The 14757-nt window shown below is 40.1% G+C and overlaps 2 protein-coding genes across 2 annotated transcripts; one reads left to right on the top strand and one right to left on the bottom strand.

Moving 5' to 3' along the window:
* Nucleotides 1-1733: 1733 nt before the first annotated feature.
* On the top strand, nt 1734-9857 carry LOC133554051 (snaclec 3-like). The gene is made up of 6 exons (XM_061902407.1): nt 1734-1869; nt 1930-1951; nt 2027-2112; nt 3004-3132; nt 9416-9521; nt 9595-9857. Exons 1-6 carry the CDS (start codon nt 1816-1818, stop codon nt 9663-9665), a joined length of 468 nt encoding a protein of 155 aa, XP_061758391.1. The 5' UTR covers nt 1734-1815; the 3' UTR covers nt 9666-9857.
* A 3324-nt stretch (nt 9858-13181) lies between these two features.
* nppb (natriuretic peptide B) lies at nt 13182-14757 on the bottom strand. The gene is made up of 3 exons (XM_061902196.1): nt 14588-14757; nt 14288-14531; nt 13182-13742 (listed from the first exon to the last, which is right to left on the bottom strand). The coding sequence occupies exons 1-3, from the start codon at nt 14702-14704 to the stop codon at nt 13726-13728; spliced, it is 378 nt and encodes a 125-aa protein (XP_061758180.1). The 5' UTR covers nt 14705-14757; the 3' UTR covers nt 13182-13725.

Below are 14757 nucleotides of genomic sequence, written 5' to 3'. Positions count from 1 at the left end.
AGAAAATGGATGGATGGATGGATGATTATGGCATACAGCTTAAGAAAACTCAAAAATCCTATCTCAAAAAATTAGAATATTTCCTCAGACCAAGTAAAATAAAATATTTATGACAGCAAAACAAAATAAAACATTCAAAAATGTCAATTAATGCACTCAGTACTTGTTCAGGAATTATTTTGCAGGGATTACTGCATCAATGCAGCGTGGCATGGAGGCAATCAGCCTGTGGCATTGCTGAGGTGTTATGGATGCCCAGGATGCTTCAATAGCGGCCTTCAGCTCATTTGCATTATTGGGTCTGATGTCTTTCAGCTTCTTCTTCACAATAACCCACAAATTCTCTATGAGGTTCAGGTCAGGGGAGTTGGCAGGCCAATGGAGGACAGTAATGCCATGGTCAGTACACCAGTTACTGCTGCTTTTGGCACTGTGGGCAGGTGCCAGATCATGCTGGAAAATGGAGGACAGTAATGCCATGGTCAGTACACCAGTTACTGCTTTTCAACAGATAGAAGCATGTACACAGCTGCATTGACTCTGGACTTGATGAAACACAGTGGACCAAAACCAGCAGCTGACATGGCTCCCCAAACCATTGCTGACTGAGGGAACTTCCGTTGTCTTGAGTTCAGGAGTGGTTTGACCATGGGAATACGGCTATTGAAGCTGTATCTGTTGAAAAGTTCTATGGAGATGATGATTTCATTTTCCAGCATGATCTGGCACCTGCCCACAGTGCCAAAAGCAGCAGTAACTGGTGTACTGACCATGGCATTACTGTCCTCCATTGGCCTGCCAACTCCCCTGACCTGAACCCTATAGAGAATTTGTGGGTTATTGTGAAGAAGAAGCTGAAAGACATCAGACCCAATAATGCAAATGAGCTGAAGGCCGCTATTGAAGCATCCTGGGCATCCATAACACCTCAGCAATGCCACAGACTGATTGCCTCCATGCCACGCTGCATTGATGCAGTAATCCCTGCAAAATGATTCCTAAACAAGTACTGAGTGCATTAATTGACATTTTCAAATGTTTGATTTTGTTTTGCTGTTATAAATCTTTTTTTTTACTTGGTCTGAGGAAATATTCTAATTTTTAGAGATAGGATTTTTGAGTTTTCTTAAGCTGTATGCCATAATCAGCAATATTAAAATAATAAAAGGCTTGCAATATTTCAGTTGATGTGTAATGAATCCAGAATGTATGACATTTTCATGTTTTTACTTGCATTACAGAAAATAAAGGACTTTATCACAATATTCTAATTTTCTGAGACAGTCCTGTGTGTTTATATATATATATATATATATATATATATATATATATATATATGTATATGTATGTATATGTATATATGTATTTGTGCAGGACAAAGGCAGTGAGAAAGCAGAACCCGCCAGATAGCTTTTATTATTAGTGGCCTTAAAAATGGAGTTAAAAGCGAGGCAGAAGTTTCAGCATTTATTTTGAAAGAACTTTCATCGTCCAAATGACAACTTCTGATGAGATTTGGATGATATTGAAGACATTTCCAGGCTTTAGATTCCAATCACAGCATCTTAAAAGTGCTGAATAGACAAGACAATAGAAGATTTGAGTGAGAATGTTGCATGACGACACAACCATGAAGTGAAGCTGAGGTGCTGAAGACAAGAGGATTGATTGACAAAGAACTTTATTTGATCCACATTTCCTCCGGCTCTGAGCCTTTTCACACCGCTCCACATTCCAGCAGAACAGCATGGTGTGGGGTATAAAAGGCAGGCACATCACCTGTGGCAAGGTAAGAAGACACACCTTTACATTGTGATGGCCTCTGCTCTGCGGGTGTTGCTGCTCCTCTGTGGACTGTTGGCTGGAGCTGTGAGTCTGCTCATATTCTCCACGTCTGATCTCAAATAAGTACTAACTTCTTTTTTGCAGGCGTCTGACGGCAGTCCAAAAGGTAGGCAGCTGCCACTCGCTGACTTCTTCTGGCCACACCTGTCTTCTTCCAGCTGAACTCACTTTTGTCTTGCAGTCAATTGCTGTCCCGACGGCTGGACTCGATTGAACGATGGCTGTTACGTCGTCCAAACTGAAGCCAGGAGCTTTGTCGACGCAGAGGTAGGGGAACATTTCCCACAGCACTTAGGAGAAGTAGGGGGAACATTTCACACAGCACTTGGGAGAAGTAGGGGGAACATTTCACACAGCACTTGGGAGAGGTAGGGGAACATTTCACACAGCACTTGGGAGAGGTAGGGGAACATTTTACACAGCACTTGGGAGAGGTAGGGGAACATTTCACACAGCACTTGGGAGAGGTAGGGGAACATTTCACACAGCACTTTGGAGAGGTAGGGGAACATTTCACACAGCACTTGGGAGAGGTAGGGGAACATTTTACACAGCACTTGGGAGAGGTAGGGGAACATTTCACACAGCACTTGGGAGAGGTAGGGGAACATTTCACACAGCACTTGGGAGAGGTAGGGGAACATTTCACACAGCACTTGGGAGAGGTAGGGGAACATTTCACACAGCACTTGGGAGAGGTGGGGGAACATTTCACACAGCACTTGGGAGAGGTAGGGGAACATTTCACACAGCACTTGGGAGAGGTAGGGGAACATTTCACACAGCACTTGGGAGAGGTAGGGGAACATTTCACACAGCACTTGGGAGAGGTAGGGGAACATTTCCCACAGCACTTGGGAGAGGTAGGGCAACATTTCTCACAGCACTTGGGAGAGGTAGGGGAACATTTCCCACAGCACTTGGGAGAGGTAGGGGAACATTTCCCACAGCACAGCACCTGCTTGTTATTGATCAGCAGTGTGCTTGTGTGCATGGCTCCACATGAAGTGATGCAAGGCAGCCATGGTGCTTACATACGCTCCTGAGTGGCAATACTCTCAGTTGCCAGCAGAGGCGCTGCAGAGTTATGATGAGGCCATGTTGGTGATGATGTACAGTAAGTACATCAATGAAATGTATTTGTGGACTTTGTCTTAGAAATTCTGCAACGAGGCTCTGGGGAACCTGGCCTCAGTCACCAACACTCTGGAAAATATTCTGGTGGATCAACTGGTCCAGGCGGCCGGTGAAGATGGAGCCTTCATTGGATTCCATGACACCTTGGAGGTAAGCAGCTCGGGACTTCAAACATGGAGATGGAAAACATCTTGGGACGAGGAGGACAAAGCGGTGGGAAGCTTCCCGTACATTTCCGGAAACTATCCAGAAATTTACCACGGGAAGTTAAGCTCGGGAAGTTTGGAAATATTGAGCATTTTTGGATTATTCAACATTGGACAGCGTCCATGGGAATATATGGGAGTAAAAGGGGAATATATGGGAGTAAAAGGGGAATATATGGGAGTAAAAGGGGAATATGTGGGAGTAAAAGGGGAATATGTGGGAGTAAAAGGGGAATATATGGGAGTAAAAGGGGAATATGTGGGAGTAAAAGGGGAATATGTGGGAGTAAAAGGGGAATATGTGGGAGTAAAAGGGGAATGTGTGGGAGTAAAAGGGGAATATATGGGAGTAAAAGGGGAATATATGGGAGTAAAAGGGGAATACATGGGAGTAAAAGGGGAATATATGGGAGTAAAAGGGGAATATATGGGAGTAAAAGTGGAAAATATGGGAGTAAAAGGGGAATATATGGGAGTAAAAGGGGAATATGTGGGAGTAAAAGGGGAATATGTGGGAGTAAAAGGGGAATATGTGGGAGTAAAAGGGGAATATATGGGAGTAAAAGGGGAATATATGGGAGTAAAAGGGGAATATGTGGGAGTAAAAGGGGAATATGTGGGAGTAAAAGGGGAATATGTGGGAGTAAAAGGGGAATATATGGGAGCGAAAGGGGAATATATGGGAGTAAAAAGGGAATATATGGGAGTAAAAGGGGAATATGTGGGAGTAAAAAGGGAATATGTGGGAGTAAAAGGGGAATATATGGGAGTAAAAGGGGAATATATGGGAGTAAAAGGGGAGTTGTTGGGAGTAAAAGGGGAATATATGGGAGTAAAAGGGGAATATATGGGAGTAAAAGGGGAATATATGGGAGTAAAAGGGGAATATATGGGAGTAAAAGGGGAATATATGGGAGTAAAAGGGGAATATGTGGGAGTAAAAGGGGAATATGTGGGAGTAAAAGGGGAATATGTGGGAGTAAAAGGGGAATATGTGGGAGTAAAAGGGGAATATGTGGGAGTAAAAGGGGAATATATGGGAGTAAAAGGGGAATATATGGGAGTAAAAGGGGAATATGTGGGAGTAAAAGGGGAATATGTGGGAGTAAAAGGGGAATATATGGGAGTAAAAGGGGAATATATGGGAGTAAAAGGGGAATATATGGGAGTAAAAGGGGAATATGTGGGAGTAAAAGGGGAATATATGGGAGTAAAAGGGGAATTGCAGTAATAACCTATTATTGTGCACTTTTGTGTATGATGCTGCAACTTTGTGACACACCTGACCTGTCTCACCTGTCTCTTCGCACCAGTGACGTGCGGCCATGATGGCAGGTGAGGCTCCTCCTCACCTGCCATCATGGAAAGAAAAAAATGTAAAAACAAAAAAGAATAATTAAATTGTTATATACATACAGGGATTATACTATAAAGTTTTTTTTTTTTTTAACTTGATTATTATTTTTTTATTTTTCTAGTCCTTCACTATCAATATCCTCAAACACCAATCTTTCATCCTCACTCAAATTATTGGGGAAATTGTCGTCTTCTCGGTCCGAATAGCACTTGTTGTTGGAGGCTCACATTAAAATCAATGTTCAGATGTGAGGAGTCATCAACCTGTGATGTCATCGTCTGCTACTTCCTGTACAGGCAAGGCTTTTTTATTAGCGAGCAAAAGTTGCCAACTTTATGGTGGATGTTCTCTACTAAATCCTTTCAGCAAAAATATGGCAAAATGACGAAATGATGAAGTATGACACATAGAATGGAGCTGCTATCCCCGTTTAAATAAGAACATCTCATTTCAGTAGGACTTTAAAGTAGCAATGATTGTCACACACACACACACACACACACACACACACACACACACACACACACACACACACACACACACTAGGTGTGGTGAAATGTGTCCTCTGCATTTGACCCATCACCTTGTTCACCCCCTGGGAGGAGAGGGGAGCAGTGAGCAGCAGCGGCCGGGAATCATTATTTGGTGATTTAACCCCCAATTCCAAGCCTTGATGCTGAGTGCCAAGCAGGGAAGAATGCTGCTATGAGCTTTAAAACATAACCCCTCAACTGCTGACAATCCAATGGTGAATAAGATACTCTAGAGTAGGTTTCATATGTTTATAAATCTGACTGTGATGAAGTCAGTGCCTCACCAGCCATGAACTTCACCGCACGTCACTGCTTTGCACATTATTTGCAAATGTACATCACCTTTTTGTCTACATTGCTTGGGGTGGAATGTCTCCACACATCATACCTGGCATTATTGATTGATTGATTGTGACTTTTATTAGTAGATTGCACAGTACAGTACATATTATTAGTAGATTGCACAGTACAGTACATATTATTAGTAGATTGCACAGTACAGTACATATTATTAGTAGATTGCACAGTACAGTACATATTATTAGTAGATTGCACAGTACAGTACATATTATTAGTAGATTGCACAGTACAGTACATATTAGTAGTAGATTGCACAGTACAGTACATATTAGTAGATTGCACAGTACAGTACATATTATTAGTAGATTGCACAGTACAGTACATATTATTAGTAGATTGCACAGTACAGTACATATTATTAGTAGATTGCACAGTACAGTACATATTATTAGTAGATTGCACAGTACAGTACATATTAGTAGATTGCACAGTACAGTACATATTATTAGTAGATTGTACAGTACAGTACATATTATTAGTAGATTGCACAGTACAGTACATATTATTAGTAGATTGCACAGTACAGTACATATTATTAGTAGATTGCACAGTACAGTACATATTATTAGTAGATTGCACAGTACAGTACATATTATTAGTAGATTACACAGTACAGTACATATTATTAGTAGATTACACAGTACAGTACATATTATTAGTAGATTGCACAGTACAGTACATATTATTAGTAGATTGCACAGTACAGTACATATTATTAGTAGATTGCACAGTACAGTACATATTATTAGTAGATTGCACAGTACAGTACATATTATTAGTAGATTGCACAGTACAGTACATATTATTAGTAGATTGCACAGTACAGTACATATTATTAGTAGATTGCACAGTACAGTACATATTATTAGTAGAGTGCACAGTACAGTACATATTATTAGTAGATTGCACAGTACAGTACATATTATTAGTAGATTGCACAGTACAGTACATATTATTAGTAGATTGCACAGTACAGTACATATTATTAGTAGATTGCACAGTACAGTACATATTATTAGTAGATTGCACAGTACAGTACATATTATTAGTAGATAGTACAGTACATATTATTAGTAGATTGCACAGTACAGTACATATTATTAGTAGATTGCACAGTACAGTACATATTATTAGTAGATGGCACAGTACAGTACATATTATTAGTAGATTGCACAGTACAGTACATATTATTAGTAGATTGCACAGTACAGTACATATTATTAGTAGATTGCACAGTACAGTACATATTATTAGTAGATTGTACAGTACATATTATTAGTAGATTGCACAGTACAGTACATATTATTAGTAGATTGCACAGTACAGTACATATTATTAGTAGATTGCACAGTACAGTACATATTCCGTACAATTGACCACTAAATGCTAACACCCCAATAAGTTTTTCAACTTGTTTAAGTCGGGGTCCACCTTCTTTTTGTATTGATTTATTCTTGTAAAAGACTAATGTGATGCCACACACGGATGTAAATAGTCAGATAAACAATTGAAGTAGTCTTTCAAAATATTTGACTGATGGACAAATGAATAGAAATAGGCTAGATGAATAAATGAAGAGTCAATCAGCATGCTAACTCAAACTATAAGCTACATTCTTGTATGACAACAGAATGGCTAGCAGAACAGAAGGCAAAAAAAAACTGTCAGTACGTGGACTTTGGGGTTTGTTTTTCTGAAATGCAAAGGAAAGTTGGAGCGGGCAAGGCGTGAAGGTAATGACATCTTTTATTTTACCACTATAACTACAAAAAAAGGAGCAAACAAAAGGCGCGCACAATGGCGGAGAACAAACTTGACTAATGAAACAAAACTTGCACAAAGGCAGAAACTATGAACAATAAACAAAAACTTACTCGGCATGGAACTATGAAACAAGCAGCGTGAGTCGTAAACATGGCATGAAGCAGAGTGCAAGTAAAGTCGCCAGGCTGACTTCCTGGAGACTTTGGCTCTAAATAATAAACATGATTAGTGACAGGTGTGCGAGTGCAAAGCGTGAGACAGGTGTGTGACATGAGGACAGGTGACAACTAATGGGTAGTCATGGAAACAAAACAAAGAAGGAAGTACAAAAACAGGAAACAATGGAGTCTTAGGCAAAACAGAACATAACTAAATAAAACATGATCACAAGACATGACAGAAACTACACCTTTTCATTTACTATTTGCTACTTCAACTTTACACATCACAAAAAAGGTCCATTTGGATCGCTAACATCGTTAGCATAAATGAATGGGATTTGACATGGAGAAAATTAGCATGACGGCTAACGGAGAAATGAAACTGTGGTGGTACATAAAGCTAGCTAGCTGGAGATATTGGCCCCAAAATCATGTAAGAAGTAGAGGAACAGCTAGTCTGCTGGAGTAGTCTACAGTCATACAGTAACAAGTCATTACACATCTATTACACTTCAATACCATACATCAAATATATTTACCCCAGTAATATCATCAACACTTACCTGTCCTTGGGCTCAAATACTAGTGTGGCCTCAATAGTCCTGCTGTAGTGTGTAGCATGCTGACAATTATCCCAGCATGTGATGGAGGAATGCACAGTGCAGGGTTGAAATTCTACTGAATGTGCACTAAATCAGCTTGTTTTAGCTACAAAATCATGCTGCAAGATCTAGCATGTTGCATTCAATGTTTAGTCCCATTCATTTGCTGCAAGATCTAGCATGTTGCATTCAATGTTTAGTCCCATTCATTTGCTGCAAGATCTAGCGTGTTGCATTCAATGTTTAGTCCCATTCATTTGCTGCAAGATCTAGCATGTTGCATTCAATGTTTAGTCCCATTCATTTGCTGCAAGATCTAGCATGTTGCATTCAATGTTTAGTCCCATTCATTTGCTGCAAGATCTAGCATGTTGCATTCAATGTTTAGTCCCATTCATTTGCTGCAAGATCTAGCATGTTGCATTCAATGTTTAGTCCCATTCATTTGCTGCAAGATCTAGCATGTTGCATTCAATGTTTAGTCCCATTCATTTGCTGCAAGATCTAGCATGTTGCATTCAATGTTTAGTCCCATTCATTTGCTGCAAGATCTAGCATGTTGCATTCAATGTTTAGTCCCATTCATTTGCTGCAAGATCTAGCATGTTGCATTCAATGTTTAGTCCCATTCATTTGCTGCAAGATCTAGCGTGTTGCATTCAATGTTTAGTCCCATTCATTTGCTGCAAGATCTAGCGTGTTGCATTCAATGTTTAGTCCCATTCATTTGCTGCAAGATCTAGCATGTTGCATTCAATGTTTAGTCCCATTCATTTGCTGCAAGATCTAGCATGTTGCATTCAATGTTTAGTCCCATTCATTTGCTGCAAGATCTAGCATGTTGCATTCAATGTTTAGTCCCATTCATTTGCTGCAAGATCTAGGATGTTGCATTCAATGTTTAGTCCCATTCATTTGCTGCAAGATCTAGCATGTTGCATTCAATGTTTAGTCCCATTCATTTGCTGCAAGATCTAGCATGTTGCATTCAATGTTTAGTCCCATTCATTTGCTGCAAGATCTAGCATGTTGCATTCAATGTTTAGTCCCATTCATTTGCTGCAAGATCTAGCGTGTTGCATTCAATGTTTAGTCCCATTCATTTGCTGCAAGATCTAGCGTGTTGCATTCAATGTTTAGTCCCATTCATTTGCTGCAAGATCTAGCGTGTTGCATTCAATGTTTAGTCCCATTCATTTGCTGCAAGATCTAGCGTGTTGCATTCAATGTTTAGTCCCATTCATTTGCGGCAAGATCTAGCATGTTGCATTCAATGTTTAGTCCCGTTCATTCCTGTTAGTTCCCATGGAAAGTTTTCCAACTTTCAACCCTAATTGGGACTGTCAGAAAAGATGCCTTCCATAGTCCTCGATCACAATATGTTTGAAGCTAATAATGTTTGAAGAAAAAGACGTTGCCTTCAGGAGCAACCGTGACTTTTGTCTTCCAGGACGGAGAGTTTCTATGGACTGACGGCAGCAAGTTCCGCTTTGACAACTTTGAACCCGGAGTGACCCTCCTGGAGGACGGCTGCGGCGTCCTCAGCGCTGACGGTGGTAAGGCAGAATCCTGGCGGTCAAGACAGCTGACTTCAACTTGAAGGTAACGCTTCTTGGTTTTGTGTTGAAGGCGTCTGGTCGCTGGTGGACTGCAACACCCAGGAAGCTTTTGTCTGCCGCACACCCGTCTGCTGCCTCTAAGACTCTCAGCAAACTTGCAATCACTCGGCCTTTCCCTCGCTGCCTGAGCTGCTTCCATACTTTTACATGCTTGTCACTAACAATCAATGCATTATTGGACTTATTTCAACTGAGACTCTTGTAATACACAAAACCTGTTTTTAGGATTGCAATCAAAGAAGAATGCTGTCCTTCAATAAAATGTTGAACACACTAGACAGCTTTTCTTTTAGTAGTACGTAAACAAACAAAGACTCATAATTAGTCTGCAGTAACATATTGTGTCATTTATACACCTATTATTTTATACACATTATGAGGGACAAACTGTAAAAAATGTATTATTCATCTACTCATTTACTGTTTGTATCTGAATATTTTGCATTTATTTTCTGCAATGAGTTGGCGACTTGTCCAGGGTGCACCCCGCCTTCCGACCGAATGCAGCTGAGATAGGCTCCAGCACCCCCCACAACCCCCCAAAAAAGGGACAAGCGGTAGTAAATGGATGGATCTGCTTATTTTCTGTTTTAACATGTTCTATCTACACTTCTGTTCAAATGTAATAATCACTTATTCTTCTCTTCTTTCATACCACACATTAGTTTGGGATGATACCACACATTTAGGTATGGATCGTGTCGATACCAAGTAGTTCCAGAATCATACATTGGACATATTCAAAGTCCTCATGTGTCCAGGGACGTATTTCATGGGTTTATAAACAAACAAAAAAAATACAAAAGCTATATATATATATATATAGATATAGATAGATAGATCGATATAGGTTGTGTCATGTGGGACCATGTTTGTTGACTTTTGGTGTTGGTTGAAATAGTTTTATCTTTACCATGACTGGGAAAGGTTGTTTGGATTGGGTCATACAAATACATCGTGTGCTTGTGTGTCAGGAACGTACACAACACGGTCACTGGCCTGAGTTTTTTTATTTTGTCCACAAGACAAATTGGGGCGTTATAGCTCGGTTGGGAGAGCGGCCGTGCCAGCAACTTGAGGGTTCCAGGTTCGATCCCCGCTTCCGCCAACCTAGTCACTGCCGTTGTGTCCTTGGGCAAGACACTTGACCCACCTGCTCCCGGTGCCACCCACAAGCTTTAAGAATTTAACTTTCACTATGTCGAGCACTTTGAGTCACTAGAGAAAAGCGCTATATAAATATAATTGGCAGCTGTCATGCCCCAGGATATTTCCATCTAATATGAGCTTGGCCAGGTTGAATTGATCCATGACGGCGAGGAAGAGTGATTTGTAAGCAGCTAAAACCGCGCTCACCTCGGATGGACGTCAGCAGCTAGCTAGCATACGGCTAACAAGAGCAAGACCTAAGCCCCTCTTGCAGATCGGACCCTTCAGTGTTTACAACTTCAACTTTGTTCTTAGTTTTTATGTCCAAATGCGTCCATTCGTCCTTTTCTATGGCTACCCTGTTTCTGCTTGAAAGTAGTCCGTGCGTGTGCGTTGCCTAACTTTGTTTTTCAGAAGAAGTGGAGTACAGTTTTTATAGCATTCCACCCGAGCCACTACTAAAGAAAATATTGCACACACCTGGTGTAATTAGAAGCCTGCGTTGCTCGGCAAGACAGGAATGAAGAGAACAGTGCTTGTATTCATAAGCAGATTGTTGGCAAGGAGCAGACTTGGGTTTGGCAGCCATCGGAGGTTTAGTCTGTCTTTTCAACATAAACACTATCATTAGTTTGAGTGTCCTGCTTACGCAAACAAAGGCATGTGTGTGTTGTAATCATGGCAGACTCGCTAACAAACAACAAAGCCGACTTGTTGGACTAATTGAGGAGTCGCGACCTCATCTTTTTGAAGCTGAAAATAGTGAGGATGAACTGTTGTTTATAGAAGCCAGCACGAAGGAAGAGTGAGACGTTGGAGCGGACGGAAGCTGAGAAAGTGATGTGAAATGGACTTAAAATTGCAAAATGTGCAACTTGAAGGCGTTCAGTTGAGTTTATTTCGAACATGCACGTGTGATGCATCACACATTTCCAGTTGTTTCATTACAGAACATTCCAAAAGGAGTAAGAAGCAGCAGAGCTTATTTAATCCTACCCCTTTTCATACCAGAACCATTTTATTCCATTTCCTTCTTCTCTGTAACAGAACATTGAATAAATAAATAATAAATAGGTAATATATCATAGTAAGTAAATAAATATTAAACACACACTGAGATAGGCTCCAGCAGCCCTCCGACCCGGGGAGGGACAAGCGGTACAAAATGGATAGATGAATTGAAATAATCTTTATCTAAAAAAAAGAAGGTGTGTGTGTATGTGTGTGTGTGTGTGTGTGTGTGTGTGTGTGTGTGTGTGTGTGTGTGTGTGTGTGTGTGTGTGTGTGTGTGTGTGTGTGTGTGTGTGTGTGTGTGTTCTTGTCTTACATCGGATTGTGAATGACAAGCAAAATTCCAGTAAAGTACACTTTCTTTTTAATGCTTTCAAATAACACCTGAAGTTTAGATATTAAAATTAAAAAAAGTGGCATTGTAAAAAAAAAAACTTGGAATGACAGTAAAATAAGTGTCACATCAAAAATAACATCTGATAAATGAAAAAAAATGTATATTTTTGGTGGATATTTTTGGAACTCATGCCATGTTTTTCAGGGCCAATTTTGGGCGGACCTCACAATTCAGACATTTATCCATGAAAATATAAAGAAGCTGTTGATGGTGTGTTTGATGGAAAAGCAGCTGGAAGAATTGATTGTAGAAGTCCACTTTCTAAGCTAAATATTGTAATATTATTACATACAACTACTGTTTGGTTGTTAGTCAATATTTACACAATATTTAACTTTACTTTACCCGATGAAATAGTTTTTATTCGTTACAATGGGCGACACTATTTCTCAGTATGTTTTTTAAAATGTGTTTTAAATATAAGCTGCGTCACACAAGCAATTCAACTTGTTTGTACGTCATTGAAAAATACATTTGGACATTTTCTTTTGAAATAATTCATGTTTATTTGTTCATAATTTCTACAAAGTGACATAGAACCTAATTAAATAAATAAACATTTGAGTGTCTCTTGGTTTGGCATAATTTAGTGACAAATGTTTTTCTGCAATTGTAAACATTTATTAAAATATTCTGGGCATAAGCAAGCACGATGTTGTACATGTTGAAATAAATATATTTTATACATCATTATAATGTTTTCTTTAAATAATTTATTTTTTATCAATTCAACAAAGTGACATAATAACTAGTTAAATAATCCTTTTAGGGTCTCATAAAATATATATATATATATTTTTTGCATTTGTAAACATTTATTAAAACTGTCCAGAGCATAAGCAAGCATGATGAAATAAATACATGTTATACCTCTTTAATAAATAATTTACGGAACATGTATTTTATTATTTCTAGAAAGTGACATAAGAATTAATTAAATAAATCAAATTTGCAGTTCTCACAAATGAATTATTGTTTTTTGTGCAGTTGTAAAGATTTATTTAAATACTATTGGCATAAAGCAAAGATGATGTTGCACATGTGGAAATAAATAGATTTTATTTGTCATTAAATAAATACATTGGACACGTTTTATTTCAACAATTCATGTTACATTTATGTTATTATTTCTACAAACTGACATCATTAATTCAATAAATAAAATAAATAAACCTTTGAGGGGTCTCACAAAATAAATCCTGTTTTTTTTTGCATTTGTTAAAAATATTCAGGGCACAAAGCAAACATGATGTTAAACATCCATCCATCCATCCATTTTCTACCGCTTATTCCCTTTCGGGGTCGCGGGGGGGCGCTGGCGCCTATCTCAGCTACAATCGGGCGGAAGGCGGGGTACACCCTGGACAAGTCGCCACCTCATCGCAGGGCCAACACAGATAGACGGACAACATTCACACTCACATTCACACACTAGGGCCAATTTAGTGTTAACATGTTGAAATAAATATATTCATAAGGCACAAAACAATGATGAATAAATATCAGGAAATAAATATACAATGCATAGAAAACATCTTTTGGTCGAGACGTTGCAGTTCCACGGGGTCACCGGAAGGTAAGACTTCATGTTGATTTGGAGTCTGCAAGAGAACACACTGATGGTGAACATCTGCAAGAGAACACACTGATGGTGAACATCTGCAAGAGAACACACTGATGGTGAACATCTGCAAGAGAACACATTGATGGTGAACATCTGCAAGAGAACACATTGATGGTGAACATCTGCAAGAGAACACACTGATGGTGAACATCTGCAAGAGAACACACTGATGGTGAACATCTGCAAGAGAACACACTGATGGTGAACATCTGCAAGAGAACACATTGATGGTGAACATCTGCAAGAGAACACACTGATGGTGAACATCTGCAAGAGAACACACTGATGGTGAACATCTGCAAGAGAACACACTGATGGTGAACATCTGCAAGAGAACACACTGATGGTGAACATCTGCAAGAGAACACACTGATGGTGAACATCTGCAAGAGAACACACTGATGGTGAACATCTGCAAGAGAACACATTGATGGTGAACATCTGCAAGAGAACACACTGATGGTGAACATCTGCAAGAGAACACACTGATGGTGAACATCTGGAAGAGTTGTCTGGACTTACTGTATTTGCCGACGTTGTTGCAGCCCAGGGAGCTCATGGAACCGATCCGGTCCATACGGCGACCAAAACAACCTGAAGATTTCTTGGAGCCGTTGTTGCGGAGGCTCTTCAGGTTTTTGGCGGAGAGGAACTCCCGGACTGACGCCTCGTCCATGGCGGCGTCCTGTGGCGGCCACGGGCGGGCGTCCATGTTCAGGTGTTCCCTCCGCTCTGCAAGAGCCTCCTCCAGTCCGCCAAGGAGCACCTGTGAGAAGGTATGTGAGCCCACCGGCGATGAGCGGAAGAAGTTTCCAGGCCTACCTTGAGGCTGTCCAGGTGACGGGAGGTCCAGCCGCTGCTGACAGGGTAGGTGTGGTGCAGCTGGAGGTTGAAGATGACCAGGAAGCTGCACGTCACCAGAAAAGAAAAAATAGCCATCCTGTCCTACTTCTGGTACTTCTGGTTTTTCTGGGGCTTCCTTTGCTGAGAAG

This window comes from Nerophis ophidion, linkage group LG06 (genome assembly GCF_033978795.1).
Source record: "Nerophis ophidion isolate RoL-2023_Sa linkage group LG06, RoL_Noph_v1.0, whole genome shotgun sequence".
Lineage (NCBI taxonomy): Eukaryota > Metazoa > Chordata > Actinopteri > Syngnathiformes > Syngnathidae > Nerophis > Nerophis ophidion.
The sequence above is the reverse complement of the archived record's forward strand: the minus strand, read 5'-3'. Positions and strand labels throughout refer to the sequence as shown.

Excerpts from the sequence above, each read along its gene's own strand:
- LOC133554051 (XM_061902407.1), top strand. The coding sequence starts at position 1,816 with ATGGCCTCTGCTCTGCGGGTGTTGCTGCTCCTCTGTGGACTGTTGGCT. Across the intron at positions 1,870-1,929 it reads GTGGACTGTTGGCTGGAGCT|GCGTCTGACGGCAGTCCAAA; the intron begins GTGAGTCTGCTC and ends TCTTTTTTGCAG. Across the intron at positions 2,113-3,003 it reads GGAGCTTTGTCGACGCAGAG|AAATTCTGCAACGAGGCTCT; the intron begins GTAGGGGAACAT and ends ACTTTGTCTTAG.
- nppb (XM_061902196.1), bottom strand. The coding sequence starts at position 14,704 with ATGGCTATTTTTTCTTTTCTGGTGACGTGCAGCTTCCTGGTCATCTTC. Across the intron at positions 14,532-14,587 it reads GTCACCTGGACAGCCTCAAG|GTGCTCCTTGGCGGACTGGA; the intron begins GTAGGCCTGGAA and ends ACCTTCTCACAG.